This window comes from Phocoena phocoena, chromosome 20, assembly GCF_963924675.1.
Source record: "Phocoena phocoena chromosome 20, mPhoPho1.1, whole genome shotgun sequence".
Lineage (NCBI taxonomy): Eukaryota > Metazoa > Chordata > Mammalia > Artiodactyla > Phocoenidae > Phocoena > Phocoena phocoena.
In genome coordinates, this window is record NC_089238.1 from 49040665 (window position 1) to 49063635 (window position 22971).

Consider the following 22971-nt stretch of genomic DNA (forward strand, 5'->3'; position numbering starts at 1 on the left):
AATGGGACCCTCTGTCTCCCCTGGCTACCCATTTGCAAAATAACTAGAGGAAACAACACGTTTCAACTCACGTATCTGTTCTAACCTGATTGGGAGCAAACGCCTGGAGAAGTCTTTTGAGAAGGCACAGTGGGGAGGCTTTGATCAATTAATAAGGTCTGTCACAGACACGGGAAGAAGAAGAAGGGCCATATTTGCCAGGTACTGGCCATTCCAGAACCAGATAACCTTTCAATTCTTTTGAAGCTGAAAAGTTGGATAAATCCATGACCCAACCAGAAATAATTCATTTTTTGTGAAACAAACTATGTTCTGAGAAAACCATCATTACTGTGCCACGAAATGCTCGCATTGCTTTTCACGTGAAAAAATGAGATGGTCAGGCTGATCTGAACAGACCAAGCGTTTAAACTGAAGCAAGCGAGAAATAAGCAACTTGAAAGAGGGAGAAGAAAACAGCTTTACGACAACCATGTGAAATAAGAATGGAGAACTGACTCAATTGTCTTGAAGCAGCCGATCATTTACTTGTTTTATTTGTGACTTCGTGCATAATTAAAGAGAATCCTGATTAGCCTTAATCTTGTTTAAAATGATAAAACTGCACCGAGTAGAACTACTCGAGCGATTAATTCTTTTATAGGCATCTCTAAAGTTACAGTATGCTATTTCCATGAACAAGGCCCTATTATAATGAGTGTTCTCAATCCCACAGATATGAGAGAGGTTTTCATTTAAATCTCAGGGGCGTCGTTCACGCACTTCACCGGCAGAGTTATTAAATTAGGTAATCTCTTTCTTTCTTGGGAAAGTAGCGAGATTGTAAAATGTTGCGATGTATGAAATACCAGATTCGTGAAATGTGCTGCAAAAATGAAAATACAATGATTTTAACAATTCTATCCAGGACACCGGCTACATTCAAAGCATGAGGAGGGTGCTCTTAATAATCTGGTATAAACTGCAAATGTATCACAAGCCTCCCTACCATGAGACCTAGTTATTGGGCCTGATTAGAGCAGAGCATCTCAACTGGGAATGACTTTGCCCCCTACAGGACGCTTGGCCAAGTCTGGAGATATTTCCGTTGCCATAACTTGGAGGTTGGGGGGAGGGGGACTCATCCTACTGGCATCGAGTGGGTAGAGGTCAGGATTACTACTAAACACCCCGCCACATACAGGACAAACCCCCAGAACAAAAAATTTTCAGCCTAAAATGTTAAGAGTGCCAAAGCTGGGCGATCCTAGATCAGCCTGAGATACTGCGAGCACCTAACAAACCGCGGTCAAAGCATCTCCAAACCCTCCCTTACATTTTGGAACAAACTGGCCTCTTGATCCAGCTCAGATGAAGTACAGTTTGTCTTTTCAAAAACTTCCTTTTGCTCTAATTTCATTATTTATTTAAATTTGCAATCCACCAAACATTTATGCAATGCTTGCCACGTACCAGGCAATTTTGAAAAGCCCTATACAAGTACCAGCTCAGTTGAGGTAGGTCCCATCATTATCCCCTTTTTACGAATGAGGGACCCAGAGCAGGGAGAATTAGCTGTCCAAGGCCGCCTAGCAAGGAAGGGGTGGACAGGAGGCCCACTTAGGTTCCCGGGCTTGAGAGTCTCTGTTCTCAACCTCCATGCTATGTCACCAACCGAATCGTGTGGTAAAATTAAATCCACTAAGTTTTTCAGGGTCCCATCAGTTTCTCACCCCCATAGCCTTCTCCAAAGTCCAATTTCATCAGGAAGGCCTCTGCTCGCTGCTTCTGAGCACTGACCCTCTGTTACCCGTGTTCCTGGCGAGTTTAGGGTGAGAATGATGAAAACCACATGGGCCCCAGAACCTTTTACCGAATGCCCACTGGATGCTCCCCAGCATGCCGGGAATTCTAAAGACACAATCTCTAATCCGCCCAAACCATGTGAGGTGGGCGCTGTCATCTCCATTTTATACATAAATCCAACCTCCAAGTTCAAGCGATCTTCCCAAAGCCACACAATTAATAAGTGACAGACCCAGGATGTGGAGTCATATCTTTCCATCTCCAAGTTCTGAGCTCTTTCGACATCACCACTCCAGTCAGGAAATGTACATCTCACACTTGTTTCACATGGGAATTAGAGCAGATAAAAGTAACCTAAAACCACCTTCATTTCACAGAGCACGGAGGGCAGCTCAGACTCCCAGCACCACCAGATCAGATGGTGCCCACAAGCCAATCTCAACCCAGGGATGTTTTGATCAGTCCTCCCAGCATTTTATCTTTCTAAAGAAAATTGAATTTGTTGTCAATATTTTAAAAATTGGGAAATTTCACGCAACAGTTTTTCGGATTTCTGGTTTCTCTCGAAAAGTCAGGCTGATCTGTCAACACATGTTGATGTACATTCCTGTAAGGCAAAAATCAGCATACTTTCTCCAGTTCATCAGTTTGCAACACACACACACATACACACACAGAGTCTACCAGCCAAGCTTCTCTGTTCTACAATATCCCAGGCATGCAGCTCTAATTTAGACGCACAAAGGAATTCACACCATTACTGGAATCCGTGACAGCAGACTCACACAGAGAATAACTCCTTTGCTGTTTTGAGGTTTCTGCCCATCATACCTCCCCCAGTGCATACAGCCTTTATATACAAGCAGTAAAACCCTCATTCGTTGATTGCTATTAAGCAGATGGAATAAAACTACAGTTATAAACAGGTATAAACAAGACAGACAAATATGCAAATATGTAACAGGCTGAAGGTTCATGCCTTACAACTGCTGACTTCATGTCAGAGCCTTACTTGGGGTTATTGCAGTGTCTCTCCTGATACTTCACGCCTCCACCACACGTTCGGGAACACTCTGACCACTTCGACCAGGCGGACCACTGGCCGTGGATGGGCCGAGGCCCGTGCTCCCCAAACTTGACACACTGGCCTTGCCGACACCACTGTGAAAAGAATGTGTGACTTTCAGAGACCACCTGGGAAAGCACGCGGAGATGCCTTGATAGCATCCCTTTCGCTGGCTGTACTTACACGCTGGTACCCTGCCTTCCCCACGTTCATTCTGAAAGGCTGACATCTAGGGAGAAGGGGCGTTTGTCACCAGAAGGCTGAGTATGAGAGGACAGGCTTTGTGAGCTGTCCAGGTGACGTGTTCAGATAAGGATCTACCCTACCGCCTACAGAGGCAGCGCAGACACGAAGGCGAGCCTCCCCTGACGTTTGGAAACAATGGGGCTCAGAGAACCCTTGGGCTCATTTTTCTTCCGGGAGAATCAGCTTTTCAGATATGAACACAGAATTTATCATGATTATCACATCCAAAAGACAGATATAAGGATGCATACGTTTTTATTTCAAATCATCCCTATAGAGCATTTCTGTTGAAACCGAGTAGCTTTCAGGCTACACAAATTGTGTTTTTAGATAACACCTTTGCCCTTCTGATTATAGGAAAGGTCCCTGTGTCAGACCCTCTGATGACTTTGAACTGAGTGTGTTTTCTGAATCAGCTCTGGGTCTCTCATGTGCTGGTGATCTGCTCAGTCCGAGAGCTGTTTTCTGTGCTGACCTTTCCATTTGAGTTCTTCTTTGTCATCCAGTCCAGTTCTGTGGGTCACCTCTGTCCTCTGGGGTTGCACTCACCGCTGGGAGTGCTTTCTTTTTTCCCCCTGCGGCGCTTTTATTACGAGCAAGTTCTGCATGATTTAGAGCATAATTGCACACTTGCCTAAAAGCCTCTGCAATTAGATCCAAAGGGTTGGGGTTTGGATCGTGCCAGGTTCTGCCGAGGAGTGGGGATCGGTTACAGAATTATGGGGAGTTGGTTACGCGTTCAAATCTCCACTTTTCCCCCGTGATACACTTGGCTCCGTGGTGGTTTGTTGTGAGGCTTGGTTGCTAGCGCGCTTTGACTAGGTCAAGAGATGGCTTCCTTCCTTCAGTCTCTGGCCATGTGCTGATGAATTCCTCTGTTTTCCATTTTTCTTTTCCCTGGATTAATTGCTACTTCAGAGTTTGCATGAAATCATATAACGCTGTTGAGAACTTTGACGGGGGAAGCAATGGGTCATTTGAGGATTTTGTCAACCATAAGCACGAACCTGAATCTTCCCCACCAAGAATGGCTGCGTCTCTCAGGCACTGAGCTCAGTGGCTGGGACAAAATAATAACAAGAGCCAAAAATAACAACAACAGCAGCTACAGTTTATTAAGTTGTTTCTCTGTGTGCACAATGGTGCTGGGGGGGAGATGGGGGAAAACTTCATATGCAGTGTCTAACGTAACCTTCACAAAGCACGTCACAGTTAATAACTATTTTCTGAGTGAAAGAAATTTAGCAAAGAAATACTAACTTGCTCAAAGTCAAACTACCCAACTAGCTACACAACCAGCTGAGACCGGGTTTAAACTCAGTAGCCTAAGGACATATTTACTACTCACCTCGGAGGCAAATGACTGACCCATGCATCTTAACTCGAAATTTTTTTTATTTTTTAGAAATACGGTTTTGAGATCTGTTCCAATCCTTCAATTAACTTGCCTTTCTTTTATTTCAATATTCGTCCTGGTATCAAGTTAAGCTGCTCAGAGATTTGTCTCCTCTGGCGTTTTTAATCAGTAGAGAAATCAGGAATACATAGGAATATACACACATACATGCACGGTCTGCATGTTTGTTACATATAAAACATAATACATAAGATATAGACACATGTAGTTATATGGATCTATGCATATATGCTTCTATCACTGCTTCTAATTTCAAATTAAATGGCCATGACTTGGGCAGATACCTTTTATAATAGACAGCAAGCACAAACCTTTCTTTCCTCGTACACATAACCTACATACAAGTATGAGACTTTCATATCCTCACGTTTACCCAGTATTCGTGGCACAAATACCACTGAAGGACCAGCGAGAAGGGGGCAGGGAGGATTTAGGTGGGTTTCAGTTACAATGAAAGAAACAAAACATGGGGTGACTGCTACTCTACAGGACATGGCCCTCGCCTCATGGAGTTTACAGTCTAATGAACAGCCAATTACATCCCCTAGCGGAAGAAGACTCCAAGAACCATATCTATGAGGGCAGTCTAATTATACTGGAGTGAAGCTGGGTGGAAGTTACCAGAATACTCTCAACTGAGGGTGACCTTACCGGTACGGGCTTTTCCGCAGTTTATTGTATAACCATAGTCTGGTGTTTCAAAATAGTGAGATGGGGGCAGTGGTCTAAGGACATCTATTTTCTAATTTCTGGCCTGATTAATCTCATGCTATATTAACTTAAGTCTAATCCAGAAGCAGTCTAGCCCCTGTCGAACTAGATCCTGGGTGTATTTACATAACAGACCTTTGATCTATGCCATTTATCACTTATTTTCCTCATTTACTATATAAATCTTTTCTCGTACATCCCTCTCATGTTTAATGCTGTTGCTTTCTTAATGAAAGAATGCCCACTAATCCTCAAGTTGCAAGTTCGAAACTCTGACACTCCAAAAATAAAAATGATGTGAGCAGTATTTACATATTCGATTAATTCATTGTTTTGTATCACCACAGCTAAAACACCCTTCTGCACATTTTCGCTGAGAATGCTTACTGAGATTTCCTAAGACCAGGCCATCTGATTAAAAATCGCATATGATGCTTCAATTTTTTTAATATTTATTTTCTTTAAAATAAAAACAGTTAAAAAATAAAATCTTTTTAGAGGTATTGAAGAAATGCCTTAATGACTATCAGAAAGCATCTTCTGAATATTCATTTATTTCGTGTGTCTGTGTCTTTGCCTTTATTGCTGGTCTCTTCGAAAAAGTCTCTCTTTCACCCAACTGAGGACCTTCAAATTCAAATTCCTTCACCCAACTGAAGAACTTCAAATTCAAATTCCAACAGCCATCTTGGGGCACCCATTCATTGTAGTTTATTCTAAGTGCACCCCTATTTCCAAGCAGGATTCATTTCTGATTCACTTGGGCTTCGATAGCAGCTACGCGCTTCAAGAAGATGTGTTTAAAAAGAACCAAAGTTATTGGCTTCTGTGCAGGTTCCCCCACTGGACTGTAAATGTTTGAAGAGATAAAATGGAGTTTTATTTATCTCTGTAGATATTTCACTGATATCTAGTGGTCAAGAAATTATGATGGAATTGAATTCAATTTAAGTGGCCAATTCTTTTCTACAGGCTTGGCTGTCTCAAGAGAGCCAATGGCAGAGACCAAAAAAACCGCAAAATCTCCAGCTCTCTCATTGTTCACAGCTTCTCTGTCATGGTCTTTCAAAGTTATGCCCCAAATCTGGATCATTTTACTGGGACCTCAAGTGTATCTTTTTTTTTTTTTTTTTTTTTTTTTGCGGTACTCGGGCCTCTCACTGTTGTGGCCTCTCCCATTGCGGAGCACAGGGTCCGGACGTGCAGGCTCAGCGGCCATGGCTCACAGACCTAGCCGCTCCGCGGCACGTGGGATCTTCCCGGACCGGGGCACGAACCCGTGTCCCCTGCATCGGCAGGCGGACTCTCAACCACTGCGCCACCAGGGAAGCCCCATCCTCAAGTGTATCCTCCCCTCCAGACTCTACTGGGAAAGGGGAAGAAAAACAGAAACTCATATATGAGAGTCCTTCCTTCAAAACGCAGAAATCTCCCATAATCTTCTGTAATAGAAATGGTTCTTAGGGTTGAAGATATTGAAAGCGAAAAGCCTTTCTGTACAACCTAGATGGAGATGCAGCTCGCCCCTCAAGAGATGTTGCTATAAGGGACAGGATGCTGCTATCGGGCATGTCAGAAGCTCAATGACTGGTCCTGTGAGGTGCATCACAGAGGCTTTGTATGGAGGCACAGTCCTTCCTTTGCTACTAAAGGAAATATCTGCTTCCCAAGGCTTGTCTACACTGAATCAAGTTTAAAAAACAAACAGTAAACAACGAAGCCCTCCAGCTCACTGAACTAGAAACATTTGAACCCAAGCCTCCATCTAAAAATGGAAAACAAAGGCAAAAGGAAAGAAACCTTCTTAAAAGATGGAGCCAACTCGGTTATATTCGCAGTGAGTTTTAGAATAGCTGCTAAAGAATGCTGGTTAATTGAAAGCAAAGTCCGAAAACAGATGAAGCCAAAGTGTTCCAGTCTGAGGTAACAGTACAAATAGTTTGGGTTCTATACTTTATTAAGTCTCTAGAACTAAAAACTAACAAGTAGGCAGTTTACCATACTCAAGCCACAAACGGTCCCTTCCGCGGCAGGCATGAACTTGGTCTCACACCTGTGGCCCACTCGGTGGCACCAAAGTGATTTGCAAATGTCCTGAAAGGAAAGAAAGAGATGGCAAGGGTGACGATACAATAAAAACAAAAATATCCAAAGCTGTTGTATAAAACATTCTATTTTCAGGTGGCCGAAATGGGACACTATCCAGAAAGTAGAGTCAAGTGAAGTTAGTAGTAGCAAGGTAACCAGTAATATGTCCTAGCAAATACGTAAGCAGGAAACTTCTACACTACCCATATATTCACGTGTGTTTAGTAATGACTGGGAGGTAACAATAGTTAATTTGGAGACTATTTGCCTTTTAACTAAGAGATCTGGTTTCTAACCATCATCACCACCATCATCATCACCACCATCACCATCACCACCATCACCATCATCATTTAAGTAGAACAGACCAAGACTGGAATAATGCATGTCTGATTCAAATCCTTGTCCTGCATTTCCAGGCTGCAGGACCTATGGACATGTTATAGAAGCCCTTTACACAGCAGTTTCCTCACCTGTGAATAAGTGATAAAATTAGCACGTGCCCCAACAGGGTTGTTCTCAAGGATAAATGGTGTAAATGATCATCATCGTTCCTTCCTCACCTTTATAATAATTCTCAAGCATTTGGACAATTTAATTCTTACACTAGGCCTAGGAAATAATATAACTCTCATGCTGGATTGTAGTAGGCAGAATGATGGCCCCCAAAACAGCCATGTCCTAATCCTTGGAACCTGTGACTATATTAGGTTATATAGCAAAGGAGAATTAAAGTTGCAGATAAAATTAATGTTGCTAATCCGTTGACCTTGAGACAGGGAAGTGCTTAGATTTTCCAGATGGGCCCAAGGTAATCACAAGGGTCCTTAAACAGGGAAGAGGAAGACAGAAGAGAACCGGAGAGATGGCAGCGGGGGGAGGACTCAGGGAGGTGTTGCTGATTCTGAAGATGGGGGAAGAGGCCGTGACCCAAGAATGCCAGCCACTTTGGGAAGCTGGAGAAGGCAAGAGAATGGCCTCTCTTCTAGACCTTCCAGAAGGAACACGACCTGGCCAACACCTGATTTTAGCCCAGTGTGATGCATTTCAGATGTCTACCTCCAGAACTGCAGGAAAATAAATTTGAGTTGTTTTAAGTCACTACGTTTGTGGAAATTTATTACAGCAGGCATAGGAAATAAATACTGTCGTTAACACCATTTAGTGGTGAACAGCAATTCCTCTTATACACTCACTGAGATGAGGAAACTGAGCAAGATATGGACAGTTTCAAGCTGTAAAGTCCCCCAGCTGGTGAGTGGCAAAGGCAGGACTCAAACTGGCCTGATTTCAGAGTCCGGATCCTTGACCACTGCTCTGGACCTGGATGTGCCATCAATGGATGCTAGAAAGCTCTCAACTTCTCCAGGCCTTGGCTGCCTATCTATAAAGGAGCGGGGAGGACTTCCTTGGTGGCACAGTGGTTGAGAATCTGCCTGCCAATGCAGGGGACATGGGTTCAAACCCTGGTCTAGGAAGATGCCACATGCCGTGGAGCAACTAAGCCCGTGTGCCACAACTACTGAGCCTGAGCTCTAGAGCCCGTGAGTCACAACTACTGAGCCCCCATGACACAACTACTGAGCCCATGCGCCTAGGGCCCATGCTCCACAACAAGAGAAGCCACCGCAATGAGAAGCCCGCGCACCTCAATGAAGAGTAGTCCCTGCTCACTGCAACTAGAGAAAGCCCGCGCACAGCAATGAAGACCCAATGCAGCCAAAAATAAAAAAATAATTTAAAAAAAGAAAAAAATAAAGGAAGGGGACTGAACCAGATTCCTTCCAGCTCAAAAGGTGGAGTTGCTTTTCAGAATGACATCATTAATGGAATGTCAAAATCATGAATCGCCAAACTCATTCCATTTTGTTCACCACATTCTACTGACTAAGGTAGAAAGTGAACACATCTATTTTTGGGAAAATAGTAACAATGAGGGAGGATACAAAATGATTTTTGTGGTCACTTCTTGTACTCCTGAAAATTCAATGAACCAGGCCGGCACCTGATTCTCCAAGCATTCCAGTTAATAGACACTTCATGGTTAGAAAATATGGCAAGAACATACTTAGAAATATTTCACCAAAAAAGTGTTCCACAGGACTGAGAAAAGAAAACACAAGGAAACGAGAGATACAGGCAGTGAGCCTGGTCTTACGGACCGTAAAATTCTTCTCCCAAAAAGAGAAGGGAAGGACCTGCAGGACACTGCTTGGAAACACCACCACGAGCAGCAGCCCCAGATAGGCACCACACATACTATTTCCAAAGCTCAATACAGCTCAGAAGACACAATATGGAAACATTTCCCATGGAAATGGACCTGCTACTGACATTAGTAGAAAGCCTAAGGCAGCCTTCCAACAAAATGAATGAGGTTCATCATCTCCGTGTGCTCCCATATTGGGTCATAGGTGGGACAAGTTAAGCTGGGAAAAGGATAACCTACATCAAAATAGAGGAAAGGGAGGTAACCATCGAAACAAAGCCGCAGTTCGAAAGGCTTTCAGAATTAAATTGTTTTCCCTCTTACAGCCAGGGGGAAGCCATAACCCACACCCGGAGCCTAGGTGGCAGCCACCAAAATGACCCCAGGGTGGACCAAAGCAAAGGAGACCCCCTCATCCCACAGCCAACGCCAAGCCACAGGGCTAAGGAAAGGGGGTAGCTGGAGAAGACCAGGAAAATAAAGCAAAACACAAAAACACAGGGATTCCAGAGTGAAATACGACAGGCTGTATGAACATGTTATTTCTTTTGCGGTGAAGTACAGAAGTCAAATGTAATTATAGCCAACGACATGCTCTGATGACCCGAGAGCCCTCTGAGAAGGCTTCCTTTCAAAGTAAACAGAAATGAGAGTTTGCACTTTTTGCTTATTCTTCCCTCTTTTTTCCCCCAGCCTATTCATCTAACTTTTCCTTATCTATATAATTCCCTAGACTTAAGTCATAATTTAAGGGAAAGGAAAATAACCACGGAGACTCCAAAGGTCTCAGGTTGCCTGGATGTGGCTCTTTAAGGAAAGAGTCTCAATGCTGTATGTTGTTCTGTCCTGTCCCTGGTTGGCCACCTTCTCCTGTTGTATTCTAAAGGTTGGATGCCCCTTCAGGGGAAGCGTGACATACTCAAAACGTTAATGGTCCTTGCATATCAAACTCTATCAAGCGTCTCAAGCTTTAACATGTCCAAAACAAAATCCCCCAGCTGTCCCCGCAAATCTGTCCCGTGTTCAGCCTTCTCTAGCTCACTAGCGTTTGCCAAATTAAGATCCACATACCATGGAGGATACACCAAAAAAGGTGGACGGTGTGTGCATAAATTTTTCTAATGGTTACACATTTAAATTGCACTAGAAAAATATGCAATCCCATATAAAACTGGTGTTTTGGTGGTTATTATTTCTCAGGACTGGACTTTTTTTTTTTTTTTTTTGCGGTACGTGGGCCTCTCACTGTTGTGGCCTCTCCCGTTGCGGAGCACAGGCTCCGGACGTGCAGGCTCAGCGGCCGTGGCTCACGGGCCCAGCCGCTCCACAGCATGTGGGATCCTCCCAGACCGGGGCACGAACCCGTGTCCCCTGCATTAGCAGGCGGACTCTCAACTACTGCGCCACCAGGGAAGCCCTGGACTTTTATTTTTTTTTAAAGTGAGTTGATTCATAGAAAAGCAACAAGTGAAAAATAATACAGAGATATGGCACAACTAATAAAGGTAATTGTTAAGGACTGAACATTAATGCTGAAGTTTAGGAAACACTGGTGTTAACTAATGAAGAAGAGGAAGCTTAACATCAATGTGGGTGATGCAGTTTGTTTAGCTTCCACCAAGGAAGCTTTTTTTTTTTTGTGGCTCTGGGCAAATGGAATACATTCTTTGAGCTCCACTTAAAAAGTGGGTGATAGGGCTTCCCTGGTGGCGCAGTGGTTGAGAGTCCGCCTGCCGATGCAGGGGACGTGGGTTCGTGCCCCGGTCCGGGAAGGTCCCACATGCCGTGGAGTGGCTGGGCCCGTGAGCCATGGCCGCTAAGCCTGCGCGCCCGGAGCCTGTGCTCCGCAACGGGAGAGGCCACAGCGGTGAGAGGCCCGCGTACCGCAAAAAAATAAAAAATAAGTGGGTGATAATTCTCACTTCAAAAGTTTTTGTGAAGACTGAGGAAAAGTCAAATAAGTCTCTAAGTGGAATGCCTTATGTGGAGCAGAGGCTCACTTGGCAATTGCTGGGGGGTGATGGTGGATGGTGGTGACGGAGGACAGTAGTGATGGTGATAGCGATGGCGGTGGTGTTGCTGATGGTGGTGGACAAAAAGGAAGAGGGAGAAGAAAGGAGGAGGAGAAGGAATAGGAATAGAGAGGGGAAGAGGAGCTATAAATCTCCAAAACTTCCATGTATCCAGATACCTAGAATTTCCAGGTTTCTCTTTGGATACTAGGAATTAACCAACTTAAAAAAGATTCTACTTTTTAGGGATGTTGAGATGGTCAGTGATGTAGTTGTCAACCAGTTGGAACCATGCTTCTCCCATTTCTACGTCCTGGACTTTTGCGTCTTCCCATATATCTTTTTCACAGAAAGGTAAGTCTTCCTTTTTTTTTAATTTTTAATTTTATATTGGAGTATAGTTGATTAACAATGTTGTGCTACTTTCAGGTGTAGAGCAAAGATGAATGGATAAAGAAGATGTGGTACATATACACAATGGAATATTACTCAGCCATAATAAAGAATGAATTAATGCCATTTGTGGCAACATGAATGGACCTGGAGACTTTCATACTAAGTGAAGTAAGTCAGACGGAGAAAGACAAATATCATATGATATCGCTTATACGCGGAATCTAAAAGAAATGATACAAATCAACTTATTTACAAAACATGTATGTCTTTCTTGAACGAAAGATGACACAAAAATTTTGTTAAGATTACTCAGGATACACCTTGATACTCAAAAAAAACAAAAGATTACTCAACATACATACAAAAGAAGTGTTAAGATTACTCGAGACACATACAAAAAAAGTTAGCTGCCGATGATCGTGTTCGTATTACTGTAAAAGGCATATGTATGTCTTCTGAGGTGGTGATGATCTTATATGAATTACATTAAAAGGGAATATGAAACAATGATAACAAAAACAGTTACGAGCAGTAGGTAAAAGCTACTGTATCTAGATTTACTACTTGTGATAAAATCTTTGTCTACAGAGGAGGAATTTTCTTCCAAGGACACAGTCAGATGGTATTTAAACCAGGCACGGTCTATAGGGGATAAGCCTGGATAATTCACTGACAGTAAAATTGCCACTTAATTATCACGCCAAACAGATGACATTTTAGAGATAACCCAGACTCTAACCCTTGGCCTCAGCAAACCAAATGTTTATACTTCTGGTAGATACACAGACACACGATAGAATCTTAACGTAAGTTTGAAATCACAAGCAAACATACCTTCACAAAACCAAGGCTGCATAGCTTGGCTTTGGCTCCGAATTGCCACTTGCACTGTGTGTCAGCATCGTAAATCTGTCCTGGTAGTTGGTCCGGATATTTATACTGTCCTGTTTGCTTGGGCTCATCCACCAGACACCCAGCCTGAGGTGTACTGCAGTGATAACACATCCTTATTAGTTACCATGTCTATCTGTGATCTGGCCACACAAAACAACATACCTCTGAAGGCATTCATGTGAAGAAAAATGTAACATGGCAAAGAAATAGGTACATGCTTAACGTTAAAAGAGGGAGTCCTGTCCCGTCTAAGAAGATGAAATTTACACAACTGCAAAGGGTTGTACATGGTACTGGAAGTTATAGCCATCCAGCTTGTGAGGCCTGACCTACTAGGAGATGGGAGAAGTCAGTATATTTGAAAACTTTCCCCAATAGTCTCATTCAACAACGTTCAACAAATTTGTCTGAGTGCCTACTCTGTGGTGAGTATTCAAGTTACAAAATAAACTAGTTAGAGACAGTTACTTGTCTTCAAAGAGTTGAAAGTCATGCTGTGTTTTTTTATAGACAATGGGGCAGTGGTCAAAGATGTATTTTACCTCAAATAATCTTTATGAGCAAAAAACGAAAAAGATTTTGAAACAAATCAGGGAATGAGGAGAAAGGATGTGTTGGGCAAAAAAAAAATCAGTCTTCATGGGATGGATTTTCATGGAAAGCACCTTATCTCCACTTACTTAAATAATTAAACTAGGATGTCACTGAGAGGTAAAACAGTATGGTGGTTATGTGGCCTTTTGGAGTCAGACAGATGGGGGTCCTAGTCAACCATGCAATCAAGATCAACTCTTATACATCTCATTACTGACATGATTTGACTTCCATAAGAGTTGTTAACACATCAAGCGAGACAATGTAACATGCTCACCACAGCGCAGGAAGCATTCAAAGTTAGCTTCTGTTGCTGTGATTATTATTATACACAAAAAAGCATTTAACTATATCATAAAAAGGATGGAAGTTCAATCTATACTAAATTGACCTTGATTTATAATATTTATTGATTTCATTCTCACATGAGATAGAAGAGATAACTTCAGGCCCTGGATCATAAATTTAAAATGAATTAGAAAATCTTCTATGTGCGAAAGTCACATAGCGAGAGGCTTGTCAATTTTTTACTGTCCTTTGGGGCATCGTTTGGTTAGACACCCTTCCATTGAATCAGCCTTGCCTGTGTGTATGGCTAATTCTGTAAACATTTGCAAATAATATGCACTGGCACAGGTTCAAAGCAAAAAGTATCAGGGGAATAATAATTCTCAAAGAAACGTGCTTAGTTTCCCTAATATCTGGTCAAAGGGAGATGCGATAAGAACCCGAGTGCTCTTACGAGTCAACATAAACAAGCTCTATCTACAAACATATAAAATAATACAATACATGTATGTTTAACCACAACTCTAGTGTTGTAAAATGGTCAAATATATATAATATTTAAGAAAATCAGAGGAAACGTCCAAGAGTTTCAAGTTTGTGTTCATCATTTACTATGAATCAAACAGTGCTATCTTCCTAACTCCCATTTTACTAATGAAATCTAGGAGTTTTGAGTTATTGAAGGGATTTTACGTAGCTATCATCACGCCCTTTGGATGTCTCTTGGACACTGAGCTAGCTCGTGGCCATTTCAAACAAAATAGCCCATCAACACAAGGCTCCATTCACTGTAACACAAGCACACCATTTTAGCACTTTTAATACTCTTATGACTGAGGTGACTGATCAGATTAAAATAATTAGTGACAGTAAAAAGGCAATGTATCCAGCAACCTCTGGACATCATAGAGGAGAGAGAGTTCTAAGCACAGACCATGGAGTCACAACAGACATAAGTGTGAGGCTTATGTGGACAACTTACCAGCTATAGACCCTTAAGCACAATTAACCTCCCTAAGACTCAAATTCCTCAACTCTAGAAAGAGGATGATAATAGGATCGACCTGAGGATGGAATGGGGCAATATATGAGGAGCATTTAGCACAACATTAGACCTTCACTGTATTTCTTCAACAACAATCATGACAATATCATCGTCATCAATCCACCAAGTATTTGTTTTCATGTCTGTTGAGCACCGTTCACGGTCACTACTCCAAACCTGGGAACGCCCCTGGCTCTGGTCTGTGTTACCTGAGGAATTTCTTCAGGTACTGCCGGCTGCACGAGGACCATGAGAACACCCCATTGTTTCCGGTCAGCGTGGGAGACATGATGTTGCCTTCCGCTTTCCTGCAGGGGTTGCCTTCCCCATCGTGAACCATGCCGAAACTAAAACACAAAGAAGAAAACAGAAAGCCTTCTGGGAACCCGTTGCCCAAACTATAAGCAGAGGAAGAAAAAGATGTATTGAGAATCAGGGAACCCAAGTGAGGGACAGAGTCACCGAGATTGTAAGAAAAGGGAAAGACAAAACGAGGTACTATCTATTGTTGTAAAATTCATGTAGAAAATTCTAAAGAATGCTAAGGGCTTTTTTATATTATATCTTGGCCGCAAAATCAAAGAATGGCATACGTGCTACAGATTTTAAGGGCAAGAAAATTTTGGTCAAGATTTCCAAGTTAAACTAAAATGATGAGACAGTCAAATTCTTTTATTCCAAACAGCAAACATTTTTTTCTTGCCACCCATATGGAACTGTGGTAAGAAATTTCAGAATGAGTAGGAGGTAAGTACAGACAGAAGCTGATTATACTTGTTTATTGACTCTTTATGCATTAGTGTGACATATAAACTTCTAATGCTGATCACTTTATTGCTGAAATCACAGACTCTTTACATAATTAAATTCCCCTACCTACAGCCATAAACATCTTTGAAAATTAATGGTTGAATCCATCTACTGAAGGTGCATGATGGACTTCTTTGGAATGCATTTTTTGAGAAGACTTTAATTCGGTCTATTTCACCAAAGAAGGTTCTAGCGATAACAGAGTAAAAATAATTTTAGGTGGTTTACCTAGAAATCATATCCATTACACCTCAATGACTCCCAAATCTCCCAACTGGTAGCATAAATGTGACATTAAAGTTTATATGCACATAGAATACACACACGACAAAGACAGAGCTTACTTCAGGCCATATTAAACTGGAAGGGGATGGGGAAATAAGCTTCTTTGGTCATCTCCAAAAAATTCAGAGCCCAATAAAGCTTTTTCTGACTTTTCTCTGGAGGTAGAGAATGGAGGGATACCAATTTATCATTGATTTAGATTGTTCTTAGCCTAATTATTTAGAGGAGTAAAACGTGTCTCTTAAGAACATATTTTTAAGAGGCAGGTAGGATTTCTGTGGAAATAAGTATGCTACTCTGATATAATAATTTATCAATATAGCCATCCTTCGAAGGTAGCCTATTCCAAATAAACAACTGTATTATAACCATAGATATGATCCTATTGTGACCCATGTCTGCAAACTAGCTATTTTCCCATCATTCCTCCCAATTTACCAGGCAAGGAATGGCAGGATGTTGGTATACTGTGGTCCTATCGGTGAGTACCTCAGGGCTTTAGAAGTGACGGATTCACACATAGGTATTAATTAACCTCAAAACACACTCGGGGAAAGCATTTCCTCATCCTCCACTTTGCCCAATTCAGTTCATCGTTGTACCTAACCAGGAAACTAAGGGGGTTTGTTTGGGAGACACTCTTTCTCAAAATATTTGTGAAAGTCAAAAGCAGAAGGAAATTTACATGTAAAGCACCACAGGAAAGGGTAAGAATCACAGAAATGGGGATAAGGTGGGGAGACATCAAAGCCATTACTCTAAGAGGAGAAGGTCATCAAATCAGCATTTCACTGTAGTTTTACGGACATAAGAAAACCAAGTTTGAATTGAATTTTGAACTTGAAATTTCTTAATTTTCTAATTTACTTTGATTTAACACCCTTTTAGAAGATAACATGAGTTTTCTTTAGCACATGTCAAAAGTCTTGTCAAAATCTCATGAATTGTCGGTTTCAAAATGTAACTCTGTTAGGACATGTTATTTAGAATTTGAGTACGTACTTTCCATTATATCTGTTCTTCCTCCTACCTCTGACTCTCCTCACCCCACCTGGAGAATGTCTTTGGTTTTCCTTACTAATGTGTTGGATTTTGATCTTGGTAACTTTAACTCATGACCAAAGATGATTACATTTTTTAAAGGCCAATACGTTTTTTTAAAAATTTATTTATTTTTAATTTATTTATTTTTGACTGCATTGGGTCTTCGTTACTGTGCGCGGGCTTTCTCTAGTTGTGGCGAGTGAGGGCTACTCTTTGTTGTGGTGCGCGGGCTTCTCATTGCGGTGGCTTCTCTTGTTGCGGAGCACGGGCTCTAGGTGCGTGGGTTTCAGTAGTTGTGGCACGCGGGCTGAGTAGTTGCGGCTCGCGGACTCTAGAGCACAAGCTCAGTAGTTGTGACACACGGGCTTAGTTGCTCCGCAGCATGTGGGATCTTCCCGGACCAGGGATCGAACCCGTGTCCCCTGCATTGGCAGGTGGGTTCCCAACCACTGTGCCACCAGGGAAGTCCCTAAAGGCCAATACTTTTTTAAAAGTGAGAGACTGGTTCATGTGGACCTCATGCTGGTGAAACATTTAGATATTTTATTTTCTGCACTTATCAGGGACCTTGTGCCTAATGGGCATTTTTGCACCACTGTTCCAATAAAATTGGTTCATTCATATCTTGCTATAAAAGCAGTTGTGCATAGACATAAAATGCTAGGTGACTGTTGGATAACAGTAATGGTCAAGATTCAAATTTTCTGAAGATAATAAATAGCTCACAAGACACACTAATACCAAAATACCAAAATATAAATCATAGTTGCGAAATAGATCGCGTTTGCTTTTATTTTTAAGTCAGAAATTAACTAATGCTCTGAAAACGAGCATTCAGTATAAATGCTGAGTACAAGACACATATACATACACTCCTAAACTCATACACCCTCTGAAACAGTCATTTTGTGAAGCAGTACACTTATTCCAATATAGATGCTACTGCTTAAATAATGTTTGAAAATTCTCTGTAGAACTGTATGTGTACCAGGTTATATGCTTCATAAAATACATTCATCTCATTACTCTTAGGTTTCTTATTCCTCCTTTCTAACCCTATTCTCACAAAAGAATTAAATTAAAAGAATATTAAGGACACGCAATGACACCGAGGAAAAGAATATCCAGCATACAGCATACACAAAAGTTTTTAAACAATTAACATGTCATTACATTCTAGGAATTGACATGTCCCCATGATTATATCTGTAGTATAATGAACTAAAAGTATCTTTACTGCTGCAAAACTTGGAAGAGAATAAACACATGCCTAAATGACCAGCGGATCCATTAGATAACTCGCAGTCCATTTATGCACACAGTGTACCATTGAGTAGCTATCAAATGTTCTTTAACAAAAGCCTCGACAATGACTGGCCTTTGATTGAGGCCTCCTTATAGTCAAGTACTCTTCTAAGCTTTACACAAGATTTATCCTATTTATTCTACCCAGGTCAATAATAATCCTTAGAGGAATGTCAACGAATCATCCAACTGGTTTTCATATAAAGTGGTATATCAAGGGGTCACTTACTTGTGCCCTGACTCATGGGCGATGGTGAAGGCCAGGCCAAGTCCCGTGTCCTCATTGATGGTACAACTTCGGTACTTACTGCACATCCCACTGATGGGGGCAAACCCTGTTGAAAGAGCAATTTCAGACCCAAATTCGAAAGGAACACACACAGATACCTGATCATTTCCGATGCCCTCAAAATGTTCTGCACGGTTTTAGTTCAAAGGATTAATGTATTTTCTTTTTTTGGTAGGAAAACACTAAAGGTATACGCCTCTCTGTCCTCTCTGAATAGATAAGAGCAGGACTTAATACTTTCTTGCTTTTAAAAGATATTGTCATCAACTGACCCTCCTAACACTGTATGAAGGCAGTATGAGTACTGTAATTCCCATTTTATGTACAGGATGGATAGCAAGTCACAGGATATGTATATGCCCGATCTAAGCTCATTATTTGGGTCAGAACAATTGCTCAAATGACAGCTAAACCTACGTAAAATAGTCACTTAATGGTAGTATTAGCATCGAAGCTCAAGGTGTATTTTCTAAGAGAAAACAAGGTATATTTTCTAAGAGACGCTCCCTCATTTTTTTCTAAAGCAGATAACATGGAAAGGCCGAAAGAGTGTTAGCAGATTAACTTTATTTTTCTCCTAAGAGCAGTTATAAAATCATTCCAGCCTGTTCTCGAGTTTATCTTGAACTACGTTATAGTGTTGAATGCCTTTCTTCCCAAGTGTGGGTCTTCATAACTAGTAGAACAAGGATAAGTACCCAAGAGTATGAAATATATGCTTGTGAATTGACTGCTTCCACATTGCTGCCATGATGTAAGTGAGGTCATCTGGTAAATCTAATGTATAGGCAAACCTCGTGGATGGCACCATCATCATCAATGCTAAATGAATGGCAGTTAAATACCATATACTGTTCTATAGGCCTCGTATACATCTATGTGTGTATAATTATATATTAGAAACTGAGGCTCAGAAAGGTGAATTAATTTGTGCAAGATGTCACAGTCAAAAATTCTAGACTCAGGATTTAAGTGCAGACATGTTCGAAGTCAACACCCATGTTCTTTGCATTAGGACATGCTGCTTTAAATAAGTGACTTATAGACCAGTTGTTAGGGTTATGTCTTAACATAACTGTACTTGTTTCTCCAACCCTTTCTGTATATTTTGGTCTCTGACTGACTGATAAAACTACCTCTTCTCAGAATCCCTCTTCAAAACAGCAACAATGCACTGGGCTATCAAATGTCACTTTGCAAATTCCAAGCTGAGAATGTGACTGAATGTATACCACCCCCATCATAAAAACCCAACCTACGGAACAACACCCCAAACGGTTCTCAGTCATGCATCGTGTTTTGAAGACTGTGATTAATGGTGAACTATTAAAATAAACTTATTTTATAGGACATAATACAGGCATTACAGAGAATTTTTAAAACATCTTTATTGGAGTATAATTGCTTTACAATAGTGTGTTAGTTTCTGCTTTATAACAAAGTGAATCAGTTATACATATACATATGTTCCCATAGCTCTTCCCTCTTGCGTCTCCCTCCCTCCCACCCTCCCTATCCCACCCCTCTAGGTGGTCACAAACCACCGAGCTGATTTCCCTGTGCTATGCGGCTGCTTCTCACTAGCTATCTATTTTACGTTTGGTAGCGTATATATGTCCATGCCACTCTCTCACTTTGTCACAGCTTACCCTTCCCCTTCTCCATATCCTCAAGTCCATTCTCTAGTAGGTCTGTGTCTTTATTCCCATCTTGCCCCTAGGTTCTTCATGATCTTTTTTTTTTCTTAGATTCCATATATATGTGTTAGCATACAGTATTTCTTTTTCTCTTTCTGACTTACCTCACTCTGTATGACAGACTCTAGGTCCATCCACCTCACTACAAATAACTCAATTTCATTTCTTTTTATGGCTGAGTAATATTCCATTGTATATACGTGCCACCTCTTCTTTATCCATTCATCTGTCGATGGACATTTAGGTTGCTTCCATGTCCTGGCTATTGTAAATAGAGCTGCAATGAACATTATGGTACATGACTCTTTTTGAATTCCGGTTTTCTCAGAGTATATGCCCAGTAGTGGGATTGCTGGGTCATATGGTAGTTCTATTTGTAGTTTTTTAAGGAACCTCCATACTGTTCTCCATAGTGCCTGTATCAATTTACATCCCCACCAACAGTGCAAGAGAGTTCCCTTTTCTCCACATCCTCTCCAGCATTTATTGTTTCTAGATTTTTTGATGATGGCCATTCTGAATGGTGTGAGGTGATATCTCATTGTAGTTTTGATTTGCATTTCTCTAATGATTAATGATGTTGAACATTCTTTCATGTGTTTTTTGGCAATCTGTATATCTTCTTTGGAGAAATGTCTATTTAGGTCTTCTGCCCATTTTTGGATTGGGTTGTTTGTTTTTTTGATATTGAGCTGCATGAGCTGCTTGTAAATTTTGGAGATTAATCCTTCGTCAGTTGCTTTATTTGCAAATATTTTCTCCCATTCTGAGGGTTGTCTTTTGGTCTTGTTTATGGTTTCCTTTGCTGTGCAAAAGCTTTTAAGTTTCATTAGGTCCCATTTGTTTATTTTTGTTTTTATTTCCATTTCTCTAGGAGGTGGGTCAAAAAGGATCTTGCTGTGATTTATGTCATAGAGTGTTCTGCCTATGTTTTCCTCTAAGAGTTTGATAGTGCCTGGCCTTACGTTTAGGTCTTTAATCCATTTTGAGTTTATTTTTGTGTATGGTGTTAGGGAGTGTTCTAATCTCATCCTTTTACATGTACCTGTCCAGTTTTCCCAGCACCACTTATTGAAGAGGCTGTCTTTTCTCCACTGTATATTCTTGCCTCCTTTATCAAAGATAAGTTGACCATATGTGCGTGGGTTTATCTCTGGGCTTTCTATCCTGTTCCATTGATCTATATTTCTGTTTTTGTGCCAGTACCATACTGTCTTGATTACTGTAGCTTTGTAGTATAGTCTGAAGTCAGGGAGCCTGATTCCTCCAGCTCCATTTTTCATTCTCAAGATTGCTTTGGCTATTTGGGGGTCTTCTGTGTTTCCATACAAATTATGAAATTTTTTGTTCTAGTTCTGTGAAAAATGCCAGTGGTAGTTTGACAGGGATTGCATTGAATCTGTAGATTGCTTTGGGTAGTACAGTCATTTTCACAATGTTGATTCTTCCAATCCAAGAACATGGTATATCTTTCCATCTATCTGTATCATCTTTAATTTCTTTCAACAGTGTCTTATAATTTTCTGCATACAGGTCTTTTGTCTCCTTAGGTAGGTTTATTCCTCGATATTTTATTCTTTTTGTTGCAATGGTAAATGGGAGTGTTTTCTTAATTTCACTTTCAGATTTTTCATCATTATTGTATAGGAATGCCAAAGATTTCTGTGCATTAATTTTGTATCCTACTTTACCAATTACAGAGAATTTGAAAAATACAAAATATAAAAAATTCTAAAAGTCCAATCTACTTTTTTCTTAAATTTATTTTATTTATTTATTTTGGGCTGTGTTGGGTCTTCATTGCTGTGCGCGGGCTTTCTCTAGTTGCGGCGTGCAGGCTTCTCATTGAGGTGGCTTCTCTTGTTGCGGAGCATGGGCTCTAGGCACTCGGGCTTCAGTAGTTGTGGCTCGCTGGCTCAGTCATCGTGGCTCGCGGGCTCTAGAGCACAGGATCAGTAGTTGTGGCACACGGGCTTAGTTGCTCCATGGCATGTGGGGTCTTCCCGGACCAGGGTTCGAACCCGTGTCCCTTGCATTGGCAGGTGGATTCTTAACCACTGTGCCACCAGGGAAGCCCATTAAAGTCTAATCTACTTTTATCTTTAATATATTATGAAGGATTATAAAGCACTTCAAGGAAAAATATATTTTGAGGAAAAAATGGGAGTAAATCATGTAAACTTTTCTCAGTACCCCCAAATTTTTACCATCAATCTGGACTATCAGTTGTGTCTGAAAAATATGGTTCCCACTGCCTGTTTTAGTAAAGGAAGTTTTATTGGAACACAGCCATGCTCACTTGTTTACATACTGTCTTTTTCACTAATACAGTGGAAGTGAGTAGTTTCAACAGAGCTTATATGACACACGCAAAGCCTAACATATTTACTGTCTTGCCCTTTACAGAAAACATTTGCCCACCCCGATCTAGATGAGCATCAATTCATTAAAAAAAATTGTTGAATTCCTACTGTGTGCAACAGACTATACTAGAAAATATAATATAGATGTGAAAGATAGAGTTCTAATTCACCGTCTTGTACAAATATGGAAGAGCTGAGTCCTTCAAAGTTCAAGTAACTTTCTAAAAGAAGCGTGCTACCTAGGGGCATAGCTGAATGCCACGGAGACCAGTCAAGTTCTTCTCAGCTATCCAGTTCTGCAGTCAAGATGCTTATGGAATAACCTACAACTTGTGTAGTTACATGACAATTTATCTCATGCCTAAAGGATCATCAAAAGGTTTAAAGAAAAACACAACAGGAATAAAGTAAAGGGGTCCCCATTCCA

At 41.1% G+C, this 22971-nt stretch overlaps 1 protein-coding gene across 1 annotated transcript in view; it reads right to left on the minus strand.

Annotated features, from left to right (window-relative positions):
* The window catches only part of ADAMTS18 (ADAM metallopeptidase with thrombospondin type 1 motif 18), a 157334-nt gene that overhangs the window by 56063 nt on the left and 78300 nt on the right, over nt 1-22971 (minus strand). The window contains exons 8-12 of the mRNA XM_065898629.1: nt 18425-18530; nt 14961-15098; nt 12765-12918; nt 7224-7319; nt 2798-2946 (exon numbers count right to left, since the gene is read on the minus strand). Coding sequence (XP_065754701.1) covers nt 2798-2946; nt 7224-7319; nt 12765-12918; nt 14961-15098; nt 18425-18530 — 643 coding nt within the window. The remainder of the gene's footprint in view (nt 1-2797; nt 2947-7223; nt 7320-12764; nt 12919-14960; nt 15099-18424; nt 18531-22971) is intronic.